This window comes from Brachyistius frenatus, unplaced genomic scaffold, assembly GCF_029030835.1.
Source record: "Brachyistius frenatus isolate BFR_SWC_R1_liver_20210118 unplaced genomic scaffold, ASM2903083v1 Contig_36, whole genome shotgun sequence".
In the NCBI taxonomy this organism is placed as follows: Eukaryota; Metazoa; Chordata; class Actinopteri; family Embiotocidae; genus Brachyistius; species Brachyistius frenatus.
In genome coordinates, this window is record NW_027210635.1 from 716,955 (window position 1) to 740,701 (window position 23,747).

Genomic DNA, 23,747 nt, shown 5'->3' on the forward strand with positions numbered 1-23,747 from the left:
AGATAAATGAAAATGGTGCTTTGGATCTGACCGATGTGGAAATAGGGAACTGTGTACTAACATGAACTCAAACAGTAAGCAACTTGTTTCTGCTGCAAAAAAAAAAATCATTCATCACTCAAGATTTAAAGAACAACTAAATTAGTTTTAAAGCTTTGTGTTTGCCATCAAATGCCTGCATACCGTACATAATCTGTTTGCAAATCCCTCGCCTGATGTTACTTGTTAGTACAGGTACACATCCAGCTCATACGGCAACATTAGCATGAATTACGAATCACGTTTATGAGCACATGTCCATTATTCAGGCTCCATTTAGCTGCTGAGTGCACCTATATGTTCAACAGCCAGCTGCTGACTGTCTGTTGTAGCTGGAAAGGAAGTTTTCAAAATTCGCGCCTAAAAAAAACATTGAGGCCAACCATGAGTTTGAGCCCATACAGCAAAGTTGTAGGTCACAAAACCAAAACAATGAGCTAAAAATCTCAGGGGAGTGGAAAGTCAGGGGTTAATTTTATTACTACAGGTGGCCTCTTTCACTTTACACACAGTCCATTATTAATATAAAGATATTGATTATTGCCGCTTTAAATAATTTGGGAGTTATAAAAGCATTCTTTGATAGTACAGCAGTATGTCAGAATATGGTGTGACATTTTTTTTTATCACGTTCATGTGGTGTGAAAACTTAAATGTTAGGAATAAAGAAAACTGCTGAGAGTGGAAAATGTAGCTGATGTAAGGCTTCCATAGGTGAAAGTATTCCTCCATTATAGACAAATGAAAGCTTCTACAAATGTGTCTTTGAACAACTAATATCTAATTTTCCATTTTTTTCCTCAGCACTTTATTGGACTTCTCGTCCATAAGCCGTGACATGATGAAAAGCTCCAGAGCAGCAGCTGAATGAACTTTGTGGCGAGACTGTTTTATACACTTCTGAAAACGTACCTGTTTTTAAAGGGCCATGGTGGTGATTGATCGTTCTAGACAACTGTCCTCAGTTAACTGTATTGTTTTTTGTTTTTTTTATGTTTTGTGGTTTAGCCACAATTTCCACATTGTCAATTTAAGTTGGCCACTGCTTTTTTTTTTTTTTTTTTTATCTCATGTCAAATCTGCTTCAAATCTATAATGACACCACAGATTGTATTGTAGCTCCCCCTAATGGTCACAAACACTTACAAGTTGAACCACCTCCAGCAATGTTGAACACATCCAGGTGGGTCATGTGCTGCTCTGTTTACAATAAAAGGCAATGATTCAGGGTCTGAAATTGAAATCACATTTATTGTTTTGTTCTGGAGTTGATCACTTAAAACTTAACCCTTTGTGTACAGTACAGCTCTTTCCTCCACTGCATCTTTTTCTTGTCAGTTTTCATTGTCGTCTTACAATCATTTTCACACTCATAAGCTCTCTCGCACTCTCACTCACACACACACACACACACACGCACACACACACGCACGCACGCACGCACGCAGAACAGCCAGTTACACCAGCTGAGGCTTAATCAGGTAATCTTAAAAGGGAACTCTAATGCACTGGTCTCCATTTCACATCTCACACAGCAACGCAGCCACCAACCTCCAAGAGGCAAACGGCAACTATTACTCTGTGAATGCAGAGAGGGAGGATCATAGCTCACCTTGCAAAGTGGTCCCCCTTAAGGCCTTGCTTATTAGAGTCCTTTGATACCAGGACGTGACAATCGCGTTGAAATGTTTCTCTTCACGTTCAGACACTCGCCACCTGCAGCATTCTCACCAGCACCAAAGTTTCAGCTTGGAGAGACTAACAGATAAAATAAAAAATACTCTAAGATTCACCTTGCAGGACTGCAAATACAGAAATGCACAGAGCAATAAAAAATACATAGCATCAAATGTTGAAATCAAATCACAATAGAGGAATTAAGATCACTTATTTTTTAACTACCTTGCTAATAGAACTGCTGATAGCTCTACTAGCATCAACAGTTTCTTAAGTACATGTAGTTATATAGTATGTATCTATACTCCGTAAAAGGGTTGGGGTGTCGTCTGGATTGAACAGTCATGTTTCGAACATGGGCAACACTGGAACCAACTTTGAAAAAAGGTTGCCAACCTACATGGACCCTTTAGGTGCTGCTTCAGCTCTACGTTGATATGAACACACTGAAGCAACGTAAAAACAAACGGACCACAGACTTGAGCCCCAGGTCAGACATGTTTTCTGGATTTGGACTGACAGTTCTCAGGACCCCTGTTTGAAATCCAGTTGGGATTGTGGTTGACGTTTAATTGGAATAATCTAAACCCACAGAAACAAGGCGGGTCCCACGGAGCCACTCCAGGAGCCCCGAGTTTTTAAAACTGTGGTAGGAGGGGACAACTTTGTGGATGCAGCTCACCGTCGGTTCAGTCCATTGTTCTGTGCGGGAACTCATTAGCTGTGCAGAGTTTCCTCCACCATCAGGTCCAATGTAAACAGCTTTTACAGAGGCAAGACATGGAAGTAAACAGACTCTTTGGCACATCCTAACACGACCACGGATGCATTTAAGTCCTGATCAGACTACAACAGACAGGCTCCCACATTTAGTTCACTTTGAGCTGAGGAGGTGTCTTCCTACCAAGCAGGTTTACTTCCGTCTTTCTCTTCATATAGGGGAAACATTAAACTAAACACACACACTCACATTGTGCACTTGTGTCAAAGCGCACAGCGGACCTATTTTTCAAACATTCCTAAGTTATATTTTAGCTTTTAAATCACCTAGCTTACCACATTCAGATGCAAAAATAACCAATAAATAAATAAATTTGGGTTACATTGAAAAAGGCAGGAAGAAAATGGCAACACTGTGAATGGAAAAACTAAAATGCGTAACCTTGAACACTGTGGCCCCACTTCTCAAATCAGGAAGATTAAAAAGCAACTTCGACACAACAGCAGCCCTGTCTGCTTAAACCAGCAGTGGAGAAGCAACATCATAAAAGATAAAACTATCAAAGGTATCGTCAGATGGGGCATATTTTTGATTGCGTATGAGTGTGTGCATATAAGGAATTAATAGGTGCTTTAAGCTACATTCAAGCAACATGTATATTTTGGGGACATTATAAAGTAAACAAGGGGGATTTTCCCTTTTTGGGTGTGCTTCCACTTCTTGCTCCTTTAACCAATCAGAATTAGTCCATCAAGCCGCCCATTTTAAACAAGCGTTTCATTAAGTGCTGAGTGACAAATGTCAACGTTAAAAGTGCCTTTTTTTTTTAAACACTAAGTGTTACCACATGTTTAAAGTCTTAACCACAAGACTAGCATGAGTATAAATGTTATTTAATCTCAGTCAGGACCTTAAAGTGAGAGGCAGAAGCCGGTGCCACCAGCGTCTCGCAGGTCTAAATAATGCGCTGTTCATAAGGGGAAAGGTGGGGGAGAGCTGTAGTAGATGGAGGGGGTTAAACTTTGATAAGGGGGTAAATTAACCCCCAAGTCGCCCAGGGAATGGGAGAGGTGCAGTAACTGTCCATGTTAACACCCGGACATTCAGTATAAACAAGGCAAACACAAAACATTAGTTCATCTCTCCTCATAACCTTGGACAGTTCCCATAATCACCCATCCCCGGCGCGAAGATAAGACAGGAGAGCTTGTTCCCATGGTAACAGGACTTAGTAACAGTCTAGAAAGCTGCTTCAAAGGTGCTTGGGGCTCAGAGGGCTCTTTGGAGGGAGAACGCTCCCCCTAAACAACACTTTGTGAAGGCCAAAGGAAAGTAACAGGTGGACGAATAGAAACTTGAAAAAAACTAAAGGGGGTTAATAATGACATCATGAATCTGAGCTCATGCCGTCTGGGTGGGGAGGGAAATAGGAGTTGTAGTTAGGGATGGCTGCTCCTCTGAGACCTGTACTATCTCTGTGGCAGTGATGGCGGGAGTGCACTCGGCCGTAGGCGTGGGGGAGCAGCTGTTGGGAGCCGTGACGCAGGTCGGGGTGGAGGTGGTTCTGGAGGTAGAGGTGGAGGCTGGGGCAGGCGCCTGGACCGGGACCGGGACCGGGGCCGGGGCCGAGGCCGGGGCCGGGACCGTGGCCGGAGCATCAGCCAGGTCAGAGGCCGGAGCATCAGCCAGGGCAGGGGCCGGTGCATCAGCCAGGGCAGGGGGCTTGGCGACGGCTGCTTTGGAGGCAGTGGGCTTGTTGTAGTTCATCTTGAGGATGTGCTGCTGGAGGTGTCTGATCCAGTCCTCCTGCACCGACAGCGGGCCGTGAAACTCCACCTCACAGAACCTGACGCAGATTGAAAAACACATTGAAGCCGGACATTACGCTCAATGATACTACCAGAAAAATAACTGCAGCTGCTGCGACTCTCGCACAGAGACATGAAGTACAATCTGATGCTGTTCAGTCGGAGTCTCCTTCGGGAGCTGCCGATTCTGTCAAAACTTTTATACTGCAGTTATTTCAGAACTTAACACTCATTCATGTTGCCTGAAAATCCCAAATGGTTCACTATTCTCAATATAGTGCATTAGCAACTAAAAGTGGAGTGCGGCTCGGCGGGTGGTGGGGGCAGGGATTGCTGCTTGGGGATTAAGGGACTATTGAAAACGTAGCCAGACAGTTCTATTAATGCTACAGTCTCAAAATTGGTAATGTTCAGAGCCCTATACACTTTGTCCTGAGCCCTGGGAAGCCCTGGGAAAAGCCCTGGGAAGCCCTGGGAAGCTCCGCTCCGACATACAGGCCTCACTCACCGGCACTTCAGGGTGTAGAACTTGCCCACCAGTTTGACCAGTGGGTAGGAGGGCGGTTTGGGCACCAGGGCGGGGACGGTGCCTGTGCGCGGGGTCTTCGGAGGGCCGCTGTCCCTCTCCGCTCCATCCGGGCAAGACGGGTGCTTCAAGGGCCGGCGCTCAAAACCTGAGCAGGAGGAGGAGAAAACAAACGGGCTTGGTACAAAGTAGAGCCGCACCCGGACGTCGGCGCTTCAGTTCGCAGTTGATTAGAATTAAATCTGACATTAAGAGCTCATCAGGGAGTTTTCTTTGTAAACCCAGCAGCAGTTTTTCTCTTTTCATTTTCTGCCTGTGAGGTTAATTTTTATACAAATATTACTTATTATGTTTTAAGAATTATTTTTTTTAACCTTTTTACTGCTTTTCAAAAATTAACATAAATTAAAGTCGTTGGTAAGTAGAGCCACTAGAACAAAGGCGAGCATGGTACTGTGGCTCTCTCCCTATCATCCCTTTCTTTTATTTCCCCTGATGAGACACCTCACTCTCTGTGTTTTTGTTGTTTCTTTACCATAACTGACATTTTTTATTTGTCTTCCATCTAATGAAACTCCCAGTTTAACCCTGATATTGTGTTGCTGCAGTCAGTCACCTCAGCTTAAACAAGACACAGTGATTTTACACCTTGTACTTTTTTTTTTATTTCACATATGTTTTAATCTTCTCAAGTATGGAAAAATGATGCGATGTAAATGCTGGCCAGCAGGGGAGGTAGTCATCGAACGGTAAAGATCAATCATATTTTATATGGAAGTGCATTAATAGGCTACATGCTCGCAGCTTTTTGAGGATGTTTTTAGGCAAAGCGGCACTTCCATCCAAGTACTCGTCTCGCATTACGCCAGACTTAGCTCCACCGCACTGTGCCAGCACTGGAGATTGGTCTGGCAGCACTCATACATCATTCTACGATATGCTCTGGCCCGTTTGTATGTTTTTGATCCAATCACAATCATCTCGGGTGGCACTTGGCCCAGGATGCAGCAACGGTGCCCCTGCAAAGTAGAGCTTGTTTTGGTAGAACATTCGCCCATGTATAGGCGAGCCGTGGCCTTTAAACTGCTTTATGCGTGATCCAAACCTTTGTCAAAACATGCCATTTTCATTGTGGAGGTTTCTGCTCAGAAGTTATCATTTCAAGTTGTGACAGGGATTATATAACACGCAGACAGAGGAGAGGCTGACAATGTTGACTGAAATAGTTGTCAAATGGCAGGTTTATACCAACAGGTTTACAGTATGTTCAGTAGTTTGATTTATTTGTTTATATATTTTTTTTTTTTTTTTAAATATACTGCTTGTGTCCACATTTTATACAAAAAGCAAAACAAAGCAGGTTTAAACATACACACGCACTGAAAAAGTTTCGATTTTCAGTGTCAAATGTTTTTTTTGTCAGAAGCTACTTGAACAAGATTAAAGTCAACTGGTAGAATACAAAGTGTGCAAAATAGGTGTACGATGCATGCCAGTGTTTGTACCTGAGAGGTAAAATATGTCCTGTATCCTCACGTACCTCTGGGCAGGCGGACATTCAGCTCACTGCGTGCCACCTGTGCTTGAAGTGGGAGACCGCCGAGCCGCGAGAGGCTGGGACTGCTGCGACCAGCCCTGACGGAGGAGGCCTGGAGGTTGGAACCAGCTTCTCCCTCTGCGGTCCTGGAAGAGCCCTGGCCGGCATCGTGGCTCAGTGGCCGCACCAGGCTGACAGCCAAAGAAGAAGACCACTGAGAGGAGGAGGAGGAGGTGGAAGAGGAGGCCTTCTGCTATGAGATGGGGAGGATATGATCAGAATCCATGGACGCAGTGAGAGGTGAGCGGCTCTTCTGGAACACGGAAAGAATTAGTGATCGTATCAGCACTGTACTGGTGCGTATTTGTTTCATCGTCCCTTTTTATTTAACTTGGTTATTATATGTCGGTTTTTTTGATTGCCCACTTTCTGTCAGAACACAGAATGTCGACTATTTTTTTTACAGTACAGAAATAAGATATATATATATAAAATGAAATACATGAGTTGAAGTCTACAATATAATCATGATATTTTCATCAACCGTTTGGGATTACTCATCTAAACTGTCTAATTTTAGGCACAGCACATTCCTGCAAATGTTTCACAATAAAAGCCTTGTTCAAAATTGAAGAGTTTCTTTCTACGGAAACACTAGCAGGCTTTTAATTTGAAATGGATACAGGAAGTGTTGAGTTTGAATTAACAGGTAAGGAGTAGCTTTAACAGGGCAAACATAAGCGGATCAAAACGATGTTTGGAGACGACGTCGTTAATCGATCAATACGCCTTAACGGTCAATATGACGACTTTGACTATTCTATTTGTTTTTATCGTGTACCCTTTTAACACATAGTGCAAAGGGTCAAAAGTAATAGACCTTTTCAGTGCAGACTGTTTGACTCGTCACAGTAGGTAGTGCGTAGATGTAATAATGATGGCTCTGTTCCATTCAGTGTCCCAGTAATCCATGACAGTGAAACAATGTGCACAAAAGCAGGACTTCCATAAAGAGGAATGCAGCCATCGTAAATACACCTGAGCTCTCCCTACTATGTCGTTTCAAAGTTTGTTCAAAAGATCTCAGATGTCTCCTCGACGTATGTCAATATGAGAAATAAAGAGGTGACCACAACAGTAACAATCATCTACATTAGCTATTGAGAAATATTAATAATGTGGATAAATAAACTATCTGCATCATCATACTGAAAAGTTGGCTTTGGGGATCTTGATACTTTTCGCCACAGAACTATTGAGCGGCTGCTGCAACACACAGTCAGTTGGCTGGAAGCTACAACACGCTAAACATAACTTTGCCACCAAGTTTGTCTTTTTAATCTGACATCTGCGGTGTTGTCAGGGCCATATCTCCTCCTCAAGAATGTACTGTAGGCTGGCCGAACCTTTTACTTGTATTTACCGCAGCCAGTAATAGCAAGCAAAAGCTAGGAGACCCATCTGGGAATAGTACAACCAAAAAAAAGGTACAAACAGCATGATGTCAAGAAATAAAAAAATTTAAAAAAATCCACACTTACAATCCAGCCACACAGGTGGTATTATTTACTCCATTCAAGACTGAGGCTGATGGACAACTCTACTCGTGAGGTTAGATAACAAAATGTCCAGCATGGCTCCACCCAACTTCACCCTTGCATGCAGGGCATGCTGGGCTTAAAGGACGGTCTGGTGAGTAACGTCAAAGTGCATCTAAAGTTTTTCCTCATTTCACCTGTTCATCATTTCGTCTTACTTTTGGGTTATTAACACATATACATGCTACCTGAAATGTAACTTTACTAAACGATAAAAAGTTTTCAACTACTATAGACTGGTTGTGTACTAGAGTTGAAACATTTGTCATTAAACGTATTAATGTACTGAAGACAACAGTTTAATAACTGATTATTTTGATAATTGTTCAATGTGAAGTTTAAAAAAACAAAAACAATCTGACTAATTTTCAGTTTTTCTCCATTTTACATCGTTGTAAACTGAATATATTTGGGTTTGGGATTATTGATCTGTACAAAAAAAGACAAATGAAGATAAACTGGGATGGACATTTGTACATTTTTCCCTACTTTCTGATATTTAGCTGATTGATTATTTATGACTTATCAAAAAAAAAAGAAAAAATCCAAAGAATAACATGTTAAAGTGAAACATGGACCCCATGTTGCAGACTAACAACTAACAATCGTGTTTTCATTATCAATTCATCTGCTTATTATTTTCTCACCTCATTCTTAGTGTATAAAATCTCAGAAAATAGTGAAAAATTCCTGTTCACACAAAGATATCATCTTCAAATAAACTGTTAACCTAAAACATATTAAGTTTATTATCACATAAGATAAAAAAATTTTTTTTTAAAAAGTAGCATGCCCTTAATGAAGTTGGAACTTTAATTGACCTAATAATGAATCAGTTATCAAAATAGCTAGAAGTAAAAAAAAAAAAAAAGGTCTACATATTAACACTGTTTCTAATTATGCCATCAGTCTCTACTTGTCCCTTGAATACAGGCTTGACAGTCCAATACCCTCAGCTTAGTTGGGTTTCTTTCTGCAGGATGAAAAAAACCTTTACAATACGATTACAAGGACATTCAAAAGGTAATCCATTCTGTATGTATGTCACATCACAGCTCAGGGAAAAGGTGTGACAGTGACGCAAATGCACCAGAAACTAATTCAGGAGGGTGAGAAAAAAAAGGAAAAAAACATACATATTCTTCTATCAACAGCATGCCATAATTTATCTGAAGATGAAACATAAGCTGCTAGGCACCCTGGTTACTATGGCAACTATCAAGTCAATAGCTGAGATGTTCTGGCATCTGTCCCCACAGTGATTTTTTTTTTCTGGGTGTAGAGACAGAGGATCTACAGTAAGGCTCGAAGCTGTGAGACAACACGTCTGAAGCTTTCCAAGACAGACACAAAATGTCTGTCGTGCCACCAGCTGAGGCATGTTAGATCTCCAGGCATGACGCCTATTCAAAGACGCTGGGAGGAGAGGGAGTGTGTCAGTAAAGTAGCACAGTGGGTTATGATCTCTTATTGTACAGTTGTGTAGTTTTTGTGGGAGAGAAACAAACTCTTCCACTGATATTCTTTTTTTTTTTCTGTGGGGGAAAAAAAAAAGAAACATTCACAGTGGCAGCAACGGATTTTGCCAAAGTGTCAGAGGCCAAACATAAAACCAGGCAATCGATATTGTGATAAAAACACTAAAATGAATTACAAACAACCGACTGCTTCTCCTCACCTTCTTGAGGGCAGAGCGGTTACCCTGCATGTAGCTCCGGTGCATCTCCAACACCTTCTGCGGCCTGCTGCGCATCCAAGCGCTCAGGGTCTCGATAGGTGAGCCATTCACACACCACTCGGTCACGCCGAACTGCCGCAGGTGCGCTCGCGCATGGCTGGCCAAAGCCTTACGGTTCTCAAAGTAGAAGCCACACAGCTCGCAACTGGGATCTGAAAAGTACCGGGAAGACCTTTCTTGAAGTTTAGCCACCAGTGTAGGGACGGGATTCAGCATAACTGACACTACAACTCACCCTGGTGTCCATGCTTGTCTGGGGAGGGTTTTCTTTTGAAGGAGAAGTCATGTGGAAGGGGTGAGAAAGTCTTTAACTGATGTGGCGATGAGTGAGCGGTCTCCACAGATCGGGCTTCCTCAGACAAAGGCCTTTTCCCAAGTGAGGACATCCTGAAAAACTTGCCTGCCGGTGGGGTCGCAGATGAGCCCAAGCCCTGCTTATTCAGCCTCGACCCCGACTGCAGCAAACTGAGGGGAGATTTACGGAATTTGGAGGACTGGTATCCCAAAACACCCAAACCGTCTGAGCTGCTGGCGCCCCCCAAGTTCTCCCACGAGAGACTGTTGGCCCCGTGGCTCGATTCTTTCTTCACTGCCTGGTCGGAGCGAGAGGAGCCGCCGACCCCTCTCTTGTGCATAACCTCCCTCAGGGTGTCAATGGGCGAGCCGTTGACGGACCACTCCGTGATGCCCATCTGTCGCAGGTGGGAGCGGGCGTGGCTGGAGAGGCCTTTACGATTCTCAAAATATTCCCCGCAGAACTCGCAGCGAATATCCCTTGTAGGCTCCACTTCATGGGCCATAGCTAAGGACAGACCGGGAGAAAACAGACACTGTATTAAAGCACACATTGGATACTTAATACCGAGCCAGGTAAAATACTGGATCTGCTGTCACTGGAGGTCGCTTCATATTTTTGAGTGGCGTCTACTCTCGGCAAGAAAAGAAATTGAAAACTAGGTCTCAAAATTGCTCAATAAGCGCTGAAGACAAACCAGGATTCAAGTTACCCAGGTTGAGGGGGAACACGTTGTCTGAGCTGCTCCAGCTAGAGTTGAGACATTCAGCTGAAAACCCCCAGGCCTCCCCACAGCTCCAGGCGTGGTGACCTCCACCTGCACCGGCTCCGGCTTCAGTTTGAGGATGAGCCCACTAGAAGATGTCGGCGGAGCTGAGCTGGACTTGGACGCCGCAGACTGTGGAGGACTGGAGGGCCGGGCAAAGGCGAAGGGTAGGCGGCCAAGGAGGGTGGCCGAAGGAGACGAGGAGGTCGACAGAGGGGAACGAGGGGGTCCCGGGGAGGACGGAGGTGGAGTTTTTAGAGGTTTTAGAGGGAGGGCGCAAGGCAGGCCCCGTCTCGTGATGATCTCCCTCAGGGTGTCGATGGGGGAGCCGTTGACGGACCACTCGGTGATGCCCATCTGGCGCAGGTGGGAGCGGGCGTGACTGGAAAGCCCTTTGCGATTCTCAAAATATTCCCCGCAGAATTCACAGCCTATTTCCTTTGGAGGTTCATCTAAGAGATGAGAAGATTTTAAAGGTTTGACTTTGTGGGGGACAGAAAAAAGAACTACACCTCATGAAATCATCTTCACTGTATGTGAAGGGTTAATCATGTTACGCAACACTCACTGTGTGGAAGGGCCATGAGCTCCCCACTACTGAGGCGGAAGACCTGCATGGAAGAGGACTTGAGACGCTTGGCAGGCAGGCCAAGTAAAGACGAAGAAGAGGCAGAGGTAGCTTTGGACGTCGACCCACCCCCAGTTGTGGTCACCTTGTAGAGGAGTGATGGAGAGGAAGAGGAGAGCATCAGCAGGGATTGTTTTGGGGAGGAGAGCGGGACGGTGAGGCCCAGAGGCTCCGTGTGGCCGTCGAGCTGCAGCGCACTGGCTTTGTGCTTGAAGTCGTCAGTGTCAATGAGCTGGTTCAGGAGGTCGATGGGAGAGCCCTTGGATTCAGAGTACTCCACCCCGAAGTGCCGCAGGTGGGCTCGTGCGTGGCTGGATAAGCCTTTCCGAGTCTCGAACCAGGCGCCACACAGCTGACAAACGATGTCCTTGTTGGGATCCACTTCCAGAGCTGCAAACGGAGAACCAATAACTAAATAAGAAAGACTGAACAGTTATCTGAAACAGACTTCATTCATGGCAGTGACACTTACTGAGGTTGAGAGGAGCGTCATTCTCTTGTGGTGCCCAGAGGGGTTTGGCTGTTGTGATGGTGGCCGGGGCAGAGAGGTTGCAGGTCAGGCTTTTCATTCCCCCGGCCTTGTGCTCCGGGGAGCGCAAGGGGGAAGACACAGGCAGTAGAGAGGAAATGGGGGCTTTCTTCACGACTGAGGACGGGGAGCCGGAGAGCGCCGGCGCTGGGGAGGCGCCGGGAGAATGTGCGGGCGTAGAGGAGGACAAGGCCGGCGCTGCTTTCATTGCTTTGGCCAGGATGGAGAGGGGAATGGGTTTCTCGTCTAATTCCATGTCTTCTAGCTCGTCATCTTTCGGGGGAGCAGACGGGGAGGAGTTGTTGGCTGTGAGCGGCTCCAGAAGAGGTGAGCCTACTTTTCTGTCGACGCTGCGCTCCTTGGCAATTTGGTAGAGGAGGTCGATGGGTGCCCCGCTACTCTCCGACACGGTGATGCCCAGCTGGCGTAAGTGAGAGCGGGCGTGGCTGGAGAGTCCACGCCTGGTCTCGAACTGAGCGTCACACACCTCACACTTCAAGTTGTGGTCTGCAAAAGAGGCAATAGCAGCTGATGAAAGACATTTGGAATGTATGTAGATATTATGAGACCGGATGTGATTTTAAAATGTTGGAGCTATTTTCCGCTGGAACCGGGCTGGGTCGTATTCGAGCTCGGACACTGCTCCCAGAGCTGACTGTTGCCACTCAAGTTAATACTTGCGATTCAACCATGTCAGCAGTATCCCAGAAGCGACTGAGCGCTGTGCTTAAAATACGCACCTTGTCTAATTTTTGCAGAAGCCGGTGTCTAAGCGTGTCGAGCTGCACCGAGCAAATCTGCCAGTTTAAAAAAAAAAAAAAAAAACACCCTGTGCAAACTCCCGATTATGTATCGCATCTCTAAATCAACATCTGCCCCCTCTGGTCTCTGCAGGCACCGGCATTATTATCAGAATGAATTTTTCTATTTTTAACAACGAAAACACCGAATCTTTTGAACTATTTTGTCTAAAGGCTGCAGCGCAACTAAGAAAAAATTAACAACAATATACAAAAAGCGAACGATTTCACAGCATACCCCACGACATGCACAAAACTCAAGGGGAAATGACAACATCAGGAAGTCAACAAAATCGGGGCGGACAAAACGCTTGCGAAACCCCCCCTGGTGAGTTATGAAGCTGTGCAGAGGCAGGAACGTGACAGGCCGGTGCCGCGTGGAATACGCCGGTTACGGGTGACATCCTGCTATTAATTTGTTTGAACTAACTTTGAACTAACAACACGAAGTTTGAAAAGCAACAGCTGGTGGCTCAGGTTCTTCTGTCCCAGACAACATGTCACCCCACTTACCCTTCCTGTCTCCACCCTCACCCAGTCAGCAGGAACACTGGCACAGTGTTAGAGGTGCTCTTATTATCCCCTAAACACATTCGTCTACCTCTCAGGATTTCCCTCGGGACTGCCCTCTCTTGTGTAGTGTCGCCACGCCTCAGCGCTGACCTGAGGTCAGTCTTACAATTTTCTCCCTGACAGCTATGATAAGGCTTGGCTGTAGCAAATCCAATCCCTTGTCAACACTCTGGGGTCAGCATTCCCATATTTCTCCCTCACCCTTGGTGTCTGCATCCTCCCCGGGAGAGAGGCTATCTGCGCTCACGCCGCTCAGAGCTGGTTTCCCGGGACTGGAGCTCAGACCATCCAGAGCTGGAAGCTGCAGCTCCTCCTCATCCTCTTCCTCAGCTGCTTCCTTGTCATCACCTAGAACATAACAAACCATGTGAGTGCAGAAAATCCACATTAATCAGGCGAATTAAATGTTTGTGATAACACAAATCACCTTGAGATAAACGATGAAGTCTGAGGAAGGAATCGCACAACTAATCTGACATTTAGAAATCCAAAACCGGTCCGTCTTTTAGAGCCTCAAGAAGAAATATAAGATGCGGGCTCTGAAAAAAAATCTACTCCTGTAGTCCTGCGAGCTCATTTGCCTGTTAATTTCTCAGTCCTGGTGGTAGCTGCGCATTATAACGTCTTCTGTGAGGAAATGTACATAAACAATAATTCAAGAAATGAAATCCTTTCAAAAAGTCACAATTGCACTACTGTATGGAACAAACACGGCAGTCCTGGATCCCCGCAGTCAGACATTCCTGGGACAAAAGTGCCATTTTCTGCGACAAATCGCGAAATCAAAAGAGACGCGGAGACAGACAATGCTTTTTGTCTGGTGGGCGGCTCTGCGCCTGTCAATTCATCTCTTGACTGTAAAAGAGCGGCGATGTGACACCTCGGAGCGCAGCGTTATAACACCATTTATTATCACGGAGACAATACCAGATGATCAGCGGACTATTTATTTAAAAAAAAAAACGGAGCAAAGTAGCTAACGCTAACTTGTCGGGCAGAGAAACAAGAGAGCAGCGCGACACTTTCAAGTAAAAGTGATACTTCGATTACACTTCGTTGATCCGGATAAGTTGTAATACGATTACTGACTTTCGGCCCACAAAGTTACTGTGTTTCCTGAGCAATCGTACAGTCGGGATATTGTAAAACATGCACAAATGCATGCACTTGAAAGCACAGCGTGTCCTCTATCAAAAATCAAAGCAAAGTAAAATGGCGAGGATTGAGCAACTGTAGGTAATTTTTTTTTTTTTTTTTTTTTGAGATCCTGCAGCAACTGAAAACACTGGACGTGAAGAGGAGACGTGCACAATGAAAACCTTCCAGGCGCTGAGAAAACACAAAAGTGTAACAACAATATCCCAACAGCGAAAATCATCACAATTTACCGGCGCGTGCACAGCAGGAACACCCTAAACAGTAACGACAGACCCGCTTTGTGAGCTTTTGACACGCGTGTCATGGGCTATACCTGCGAAGGGCTCCGCGCGACATTGATTTTCTTTACGTGGGTCTCACATGATAAAAGAGTTTTTAATGGCTGTTGTCTGGCGACAATGTGACTGGAGATGCGGCGCGAGACGTGCAGCGCGAGAAGCCGCCGTGTGATCCGAGGGCACGCGGTGCACAGGAATTACGGCGCGCGGTACTCACCGGTCCGCAACCGCAGTGCATCGGACTCCCGGCAGCTGAAGCCAGACAGTTTTTCCGCTATTGTTTGGGTCTGCGGGGAGGTGGAAGCAGCCATTTTGCCCCCATATGCACCGCTAAGCTAAGGCGTGACCAATCGAGTGGAGGCGGAGGTTGGGATAAATGCACCGAGTGCCACATCAACCATGGGCATCAGGGACTCACTCTCTCTCTCTCTCTCTCTCTCTCTCTCTCTCTCTCACACACACACACTCACACTCACTCTTGTTAAGGCTGGTTTTCTCGACAGCCACCATCCTGATTCAAACACTTAAAGCACACAGCAGTGTCGCTCAGGTCAGGAAGTCCCGTTTCAGGAAAAACACACAGACCCACACTTAACAGTGACAGCATCTGAACTCACATTTCTCTTGTTTTAACTAGTCATGGTTATCCCCTCCTCCTGGAATCAGTGCCAAGTTAAAACTCCACACACTGTCTGAATCACAAAGTAATAACTCAAATCCGCCAGCAACCAGCAGTCTAACCACAGAACGAGGTCACATTTCTACTCTTATGGATGGATCAATAATCTTACCTTCACACTCTTCCACTCTGTCCTTCTTCTTCCAGCGCTGAGGAGATGCTGAGGGCAGTGCCTCAGAAACAGCAGCACTCAGCATCCTTTCACTTGTCTCCCCCTCCAGCTTCACCTCAATAATTCCCTCCCTTTCCTCTTTCACGACTTTCTCCTCTTCTTCATCGTCGTCCTCGTCCTCGTCCTCCTCCTCTGGAGAGCCGAGACTCCGAGGGGGCGCCGTGGGGATCACGAGGTCGGGCCTGCTGGAGAACAGCTCCCTCAGGATGTGGATGGGGGAGATGGTGACGTCCCAGTTAGTGATACCGAAGTCGCGGAGGTGGGCCCGGGCATGGCTGGAGAGGCCAGCTCGGGTGTCAAAGCCAGCGCTACAGAACTCACAGTGCATCACACTGAATGTGTCTGGGTCAAAGTTGGCAACTATGGAGAGAAGAGGCCATGCAAGTGGACTTTTAGACATGTGACTGAATGTGCAATGGGTCAGTGGGTTCCAGCCTTTTTGAACCGTGACCCCTTAAATCAAAGCAGTATCTTCTTATGATATGAAGTGCCAGTTGCGAAAACTTCAACTTAAATCAGTGCCACATAAAAAGCCTAATGGCATCATTTCAGGGATGGCAGTGTTGGTCTGTCAGTCAATCGGTTCATGATTTTGGTCGTGATTGATTGATTGATTGATTGATTGATTGATTGATTGATTGATTGATTGATTGTCATGGCACATGGTACATTTGTGGCTCTCAGAGGACGAGTACTCCCCCGATGCTTCCTCTAGGACCAAATGCAACTCAACATGTGTGATTGTGAGTGAAATGTCTCAGCAACTTCTGGAAGTCGGTGCACACTCATGTCACCCCTCTGGATGTCGTTTTGGTTTATGACCAAATACCTGCAGAACTATTAACATTCCTATCACACTGAGCTGTAGTTTGTGTTTAGTGCTAATTAGCAAATCTTAGCACGCTAAACTAAGATAGTGAATAATATTTAGGTCAAAGCACCATTGTGACTTGGCCCAGTCCACTATAGCTCCAACAGTAAACTCTGACCACAAACCAGCCTAAATTAAAACAGCCTGGTATTCACAGATCCAGATTCACTGCATAGATATACGAGTCTGGACCCACTCCATTCGGAATTATTTCCAGTCGTTGCACCCAACTGGGGCATTGACCGCCAAAACTCTCCTGCAACTACATTTAGAAAAAAACGATTGACTTCAGTAACACCGGTCGCTCATTAGTCCACCCTCCAGAGTGGCGGTGCTAACATTAATGCAAAAAGTATTTCGAGCGTTTCAGAAAAAAAAAAAGCAACAGATATGAAAATGCTGAAATTATTCGACGTACCATTTAGGAGAATTATAAAAAAAGCCAATATACACTACGGCTCATATTATTCATCTTAGCCTCTGATATTGTTACACAACCCATATGAGAGTCAATATTCTGAGCCTGTGTAAGACAAAGAAAATAAAAAATACAGAGTTGTAAACCTGCGCAGAGAAACACATGCAACAAGCGCTGACCTTTTTTTTTCTTCTTCTGATAGGAAAACTTCTTCTCGATCGCGTTGACTTCTTCTGGGGATATGAAGTGACGCACATTGTAGCTGACGCCCACTCGGTTCAGGTGGCCTCTCACGTGATTGGCAAGCCCGATACCATTATGAAATCGATCGGGGCAGTAGGGGCATTTTCTCTCCACACTCTTCAGCGCCTCCGTGTCCTCATCAATCTCGTCTTTGTCTTCATCCAGGATGCCCTCTGACAGGAAACGTCGCACACGTTCCTCATCAATGTCGTCGTCATCGTCGTCGCTGTCAATTCCTGCAGGAGCAGCAGTAACCCGGGCGCTCCTCCTCAAAAAGAAAACCTTTCCATCTTTCTCTGCTTCCTGCTTGTTTTCCTCCTTTATGCTCTTCTTAGAGGGGAGCGATAACGCAGCACTCTGCTGAGCTGGACAGTCATCTATCAAGAAAACAAAAACACTCCTGAATGAGACAAATGACCAACACATCCATCTCAATCTAAAACAGTGTACCTTAAATGCATCCAGGTTGTTGGATAAGAGTTCCTATTGAGCTCCTCTGAGAAGCTATTGAACTCTGTTTGACCTAAGGGCCTTCTTCCAACATATCAACCTTATCTCAGAAATGAACAGAATATTGTACAGTAATATTAGTTGAGGAATGCATTAAACTGGTTTATTATCATATAAAGTTGACTAACACATGAGCAAATAGTTACTTATTTCCACATCCAGGAGGCACAAAGCATCATTCATTTGGAGTCATGGAATACTGACTGGTGTCAATGCAATACTGACTTTTCTTTTAGCTCTGTTTGTGGTTTCAACCACCTCCTGAGGAAAATATCTGTCTCTTTTGCAGTTAAATGCTCCACTATGGTCACCAGCTGATCACCAACAGTGTCTGGTGTTTGGGTGCTGGGCAGGTAGTGTACAGCGGGTGTATCTGAACGTTTGAAAAAGGCTGCCTGCTGAGGCTCAAAACAAAGCCATGAGAGCCACAGGGGTGAATCGAAACAGTAAAACTTGTGGTCTGTTAAGTCAAAACAATAGGCTTAAAAATATTACAAACTTCAGAATCAGGTAATAATCTCCGAGTTTGTCTCTACAACCAGCATATCATATAGTCTTTTGATCCCAATTTTAAATGGCGCGGCTTTAATACTTCCTGCATGAGCTGGTTTTCAGTAAGATTCTAAGATGAAGCTACGAGCGAGCTGTGTAAATTGTGTTGAGAGTAATCAGACTAATGTCTTATCCAAATCCTAAAACTTGAGCACTCACAATAAAAAGGAAACGGCATTTATAAGGTATCACTGATACATGACTTAAGTGACATAACAACTTACAGAAAAGTGAAGATGACTTTACTTAAGTCTTTATTCTGGCTCTCAGTCTCACCTGTGTTGGATCGTGCTCTGGTGTGTAGCTTCACTCCCACAGGTGAGTTTGCTTCTCGCTGCGACAGCACAGTTTTAAGCTCGCTGCTCTGATCTTGGTCCTGCTCTTCCTCTTCGCTCCCAGGCAGCTTGTCATCATCCAACCCGGCATCGAACTTGGCCAGATCAGACCAAGGCTTCCCTCTCCTGCTGAACCTCCTGTTCCCGACGCACCTGAAGACCACCTGGCTTGCGGGTCGAGCTGCGCCGCCGTCTGGCGTTGTGCTGTCCTCGGAGGCAGTGATTCCTTGCTGGCTTTTGTTGTGGGGCGCATCGGGCAGGGATCCGCACTCAGCGAGGTGCTCAGAATCCAGGCTGGGTTTTGAAAACCTTGCTCCCACGTTAGACCTCAAACGGTGGCCAGTCTCATTGTCCTGCGCCCCGGTGACAGACACCTGTCCTGGGTGAACAAGTGTCTGGTGTTCCCTCAGTATGGTTGTACTCGAGGTCAGGAAGGCACAATGACCACATGACAGAGAAGTGGATGCCGAACTTGATGGTGAACCGGGGGACAGAGAGTCAGTCTGGGGTGCGGGTTTCTTTCTGTTGTGGGTCTTGGAGTGATTGGCCAGCGCCTGCGATGTTCTTGTGCTGAAGTTACACTTGGTGCAGACAAATCGGCGGCGATAGGCGGAGATCATTCGGGCCTGAGGTGGGGTTCGAATTGAATTTGGAGGAGTTGTGTCTAAGTCGAGGACTGCTGGGTCTGAGTCTGGTGCTGAAACTGGGACCGGGGATAGAGTTGGAGATTTGACTATTTCTGGGTCTTTCACTTTGCCTGTAATCGAAACTGGGCCTGCGTTTTGCGTACCCACTGAGTCTGCAGTTATATGCTTCCCCACTTTACTGTCAGGTGTCTGAATCTCTTTTGTCTTCCCATTTTCATTCAGTTTCTCAATCTCCTCGAGGATCTTCAGACGGGACTCCTGGTGCTTTCTGCGGTGGTCTGCAAGTGCGAGTCGACTTGGCAGGTTCCACCCACACTCGATACACGGAAAGCGGCCGTCCTTCGCTGAACGTCTGCCACCACTCTGACAGTGCTCAATCATGTGCTCCTGCAGGTGGACCTTGCTTTTTGAAGTAAATGCTACACTCCACACAGGTGAAAATGTCTTTACTCGGCTCCACCTCGCTGTCTTCTTCCTCTTTGGCTCTTTTTCCACCTCTGCCTCTGAACTTTATTGGTTCCACCGCTCCCTCGCCAAAGTTGACTTCCTCAAAATCATAAACCCCTCCACCTCGATCGAGCTGGGCCGTCTCAGTGCTTTTTGATTTTTGAGGATTCAGTCCTGCCAGCTTGGCAGTCTCAGGCAATGTGCGCTTCAAGGTGCCAAGTCCAGAGAAGGGCCTGAGCAGCACCCTCTTCTTTCTGCACCGCTGAATGAACGTGCAATGAGCCCAGGGGGCGGGAGGGGGACTCTCTGGGTCCGAGTCGCCAGGGAAGGTGTACACATCTCTCTCAGGCTCCTCGGTTTCCTTTCCCTTGGGCCTTTTCTCTCCCTCACTGCTGTCCGCCTCCTCCTCCTTCTCCATTTGGCAACCCTCCTTTGGTTTTACTTTGGACAGACATGGCTCGGCTCCCTCAGATACATTCCAGACTTTGCTGTCTGCTGCTGTGAAGAAAGAAGAGGAATTCTGAATGAGAGGAAAGATAAATCGTCAGCAGGCAGATCTAGTTTCTTCCTTATGGTACTTACATTTCGTTTGGCCAATTTGGGAAGTATTTGGCTTCTCTGTCTTTGTGCTCTCGTTGTGCCCCTCGACAGGGGTAAAAGTGTCGGTCTTAGTGTGGAAGTGCTGCAGTTTTTCAGGCTCTTGGTCATCTTCACAATCAATTCTGGACAGCATCGGAAAGGGAAAATGTTACACGACATCTTTACCGAGCGAAAGCGGCATCTCTGCCTGAAGGAAGTCAAAATTACAGCTTATGTATGACTTCTTATTCCTTATTCTCAGAGCCGCAGCTACCACTGAGGACGCAGAGGTCATGTCCTCCATGTTTCTTCAGGGGATTTCATGGGTTTTTAGCTAATTGTGGGTAGTGCAATTACAAACATACACATGGTGGGAAGGTTTTACACTAATCCAGTGTTTGTTGACTCTGTATATATTTAAAGTGGATTCTTTTAGATCAACTAAATACATAAAGGATTTTGTATTTTCCCACCAATATTTTATTGCTGGCTGCACAGAGAGGGATTTGGAACATTTCAAGCTTCATTTTGGTAAATGAAACAGGAACAATGTATTTCACAGGCCTCTAATTTTATAAAGTTTCCTGAAATGACTTTAGCAGCACCAGTAGTAGTAGAGTATCGTCACATAAAGCGAGAGTTTGACATTTGACGAAGTACTGTACACTTATTAGCTTTCCTACCAAGATTTATGTGAGGAGATTTAAACCGCTCCCATCTCTGTCCATCAAATATACAGCTGCATAAGACTACGAGACTTCACTTTCCAAGTAGAACTTTTGCATAAACCACAATGACATTTTTTAAGTTTATAAAGTAGAAGTAACTCTATCTTTTGTATCCCATTCGAAGGACGCTCCATTTTAAATGTCTGTTTGCTGCAGGAGTTACTTCTTTAAACAACATATGCAATTTGCCCCGGGGTGCCCAAACTTCTGCATACAACTGTAAAGTTATAAACTACAGGCGATAAACTTAGCACAAAGACTGGAAACAGATTTTATATATCTTGTTTCTTGGCCGGGAGTTGGCTTACACACAGGCACACTCCCACACACACAGCTTTCTAGATAGCTTACAGCTAGCGTCTGTCCAGTTGGTACATTGTCTGTTTGGGATGAAGAAACATACTGCGTGCAATGAGACAGACACAGCTATACTTTGGTTTTTTTTTTTTTATGAATTAAAATTTGTGAGCTTTAGAGGTGCTGGTAGACAAATTCTTGTTACCTTTGGACAGAGCTGGGTTAGATTTGTCCGGTTATGCTAAGCTGCTGCTGGCTGTAGCTTCATATTTACTTTGCAAACATGAAAGTGGGATTAATCTTCTAATGGAACTCTCAGCACAAAAAAAATGTAGGCAAGCACATTTCCTAAAATGTTGAACTATTGCTTTGACTTGCCAGACAACTTTCTTTAAAAATGGGAGCTCTATTTAGACAGATCCTGCAGGACTGGACAGCTAACTAAATTAACATCAATTACGACAAATGGCATTCATTTCAAAAATGACTTTGTTGTTGTCTGTGCGGGGTATTGGGGGGTAAGGGGGGCTACTATGTCTAATGGCCCCAGTATTGCTAAAACACTGGCTACGGCACTGCATACCTATTAAACTCTGATTTCACTACCTAAAAACTCTTTGCCGTTCCTCCTGCTCGTCCTCCTCACCTGAGTCCAGAAGACGGAGATCCCGGGCTGTGAGCAGCCAGACCGTGAGGGTTAGAAAAGTTCTGTAGCTCCTCCTCTGACGCATAACAGCACACAAAACACACAACCACAGGAACATCACTTCACGGGCTCGACAGGTAAAAATCCACAGTTAAAACCGCTGCGAATACTCAGGTTACGTAGAGATGAAAGACTTCTGACTACAAGCAGACTGAAAAACACTGAAAACAGTAAAGGGGACAACGACGATAGGGACACTGATGCATTAGGCGGCGTATTAGCTTCATCCAGAACTGCGTCTAGGCTTGCTGTAAGACTGCACTATTGAGATGTGTGTAACAGGTTTCAAATGTGCATAAAGTCATGTGTTACCATCGAGTGTTTCTTTCTCAGAGTCAGAGTCCCAGCTCAGGGAGGAGGGGAAGGCTGAGGACTTGAATGTCCTCTGTGCGCTCCTCCTCAGGTCCGCAGCGGGCTGAGGGCCCTCGGTCTGCTCGGAGCCTTCTTCGTCTCCAGCGTGGCCCCACGAGCACTTGGCAGACATCAGGCCATCTCTCAGACGCGGGGAACATGAGGACTAGCGGGTATAATAAAAAGCACACAAAGCATTTATTATTGATGGATGATGGAAATGACAGCAGTAATAGATGACAGTAGAGGAATGACTTACCTCTAAGGTGCAGTCAGGGAAGGCGGGTTTGGCAGGGCTTTGTGCTGAGTTGAAGGGTGGGGGCCCATAGCTGGTCCCTGGGGTTAAGGGTTGCCCCTCTGGCTCCATGGTCCCCCAGAGAACAGTATGGCGTCCCACTGGTGACCAGCCTGCCTACATTGTGCAGCCTCCTCCTCTTCTGGAAACATTCACACGTAAACTCAAGTTTGTCATGGTGAGACACTTTCACACTGACACTTTACCGTAGTGATTTGCATGCAGAACATTTTGTTTTTGTTTTTTAAAAGCCAGTAGATTGTAAGTAAGCATCAAAACAAATACCAGGTTATATGAAATGGTCTGATCTGCTGAATCTGTCGTGGTTTGGCTGTCCTCTGTATTTTTTTTTTTTCTCGGACTGTCTGACCTATTTTCACAATATGTCTGGTCCTAAAGAATGAAATGGGGCGCCCAAATGGTTACATAAATAAGTGGCCTTTATATTCAGGCCCATGTCCTCTCCTGCTGCCCCCTCTAAAAAGCAGGAAAATGCCCGGGCACATCAAGGTGTCCCACGGACTGGCCTCTGTGGCTTCAGAGGACGTGGCTGTTATCGATCCGGTCGCTGTCAGGTGATTGGAACAACAACGCATCCACGCACGCTGCCTTTAAAACACCCAAAACGCCCATAAACTGCAGTTATTGTTGTGCAAAAAAATACTCACTGAAATCGGCCTGGTTTGCGGATCGCAGTGAAAGGCTGACTGTTCAGGCACCGTTCGTCATACTTTGAGGACGAAGCTGAAGCTTTACGCCCCGCGACGATGCTCGCAAGAGGCTTCGACTGCTCCCATGGAGAAACTTGCTGTTTTTAGGGGCTGCTCAGGTTTTTGCATGGATCCCTTGGAGATGCCAGGCAGAGGACTCCATGTTATTTGGCTTGCAGGCACGCCACGGCTGCGTACGTAACGTCGACGGGGAGGGTGACGAGAAGAGTTTCGAGTAACCTACCGGGGCAAGTTTAATAAGTTCAACTTTTACGAGTGCTGCGTTTCTATCCATATTTCTGTCATTGTGTGCGTATTTACGTGAAAGACCTTCAGCTCAGTGCGGATAAATCACGATGACAATTTTCTCTGCGATAAAATACACGACTGGGCCGCGTGGACATGTCACACTGATTATGTTTATTTATGTCCAGATTATTTTATGCAGCTAGGTAAAATAATAATACAATTTTGCCAATATGAGACTGAATTGGTAACCTTTATTCGGCGCCCGTATTAACACTGTATTGGTTAAC

At 45.7% G+C, this 23,747-nt stretch overlaps 1 protein-coding gene across 1 annotated transcript; it reads right to left on the bottom strand.

Annotated features, from left to right (window-relative positions):
• Positions 1-1,271: 1,271 nt before the first annotated feature.
• On the bottom strand, positions 1,272-23,393 carry wizb (WIZ zinc finger b). The gene is given in 19 exon segments (XM_069701156.1): positions 1,272-4,283; positions 4,754-4,919; positions 6,312-6,561; positions 9,585-9,796; positions 9,880-10,446; positions 10,652-10,732; positions 10,735-11,157; positions 11,274-11,723; positions 11,806-12,369; positions 13,437-13,583; positions 15,463-15,882; positions 16,991-17,431; positions 18,393-19,500; positions 19,502-20,043; positions 20,128-20,267; positions 21,796-21,871; positions 22,168-22,372; positions 22,466-22,643; positions 23,170-23,393. Coding segments are annotated over 18 exon segments (6,345 nt in total). The 5' UTR covers positions 22,574-22,643; positions 23,170-23,393; the 3' UTR covers positions 1,272-3,838.
• Between the last annotated feature and the right edge of the window lie 354 nt (positions 23,394-23,747).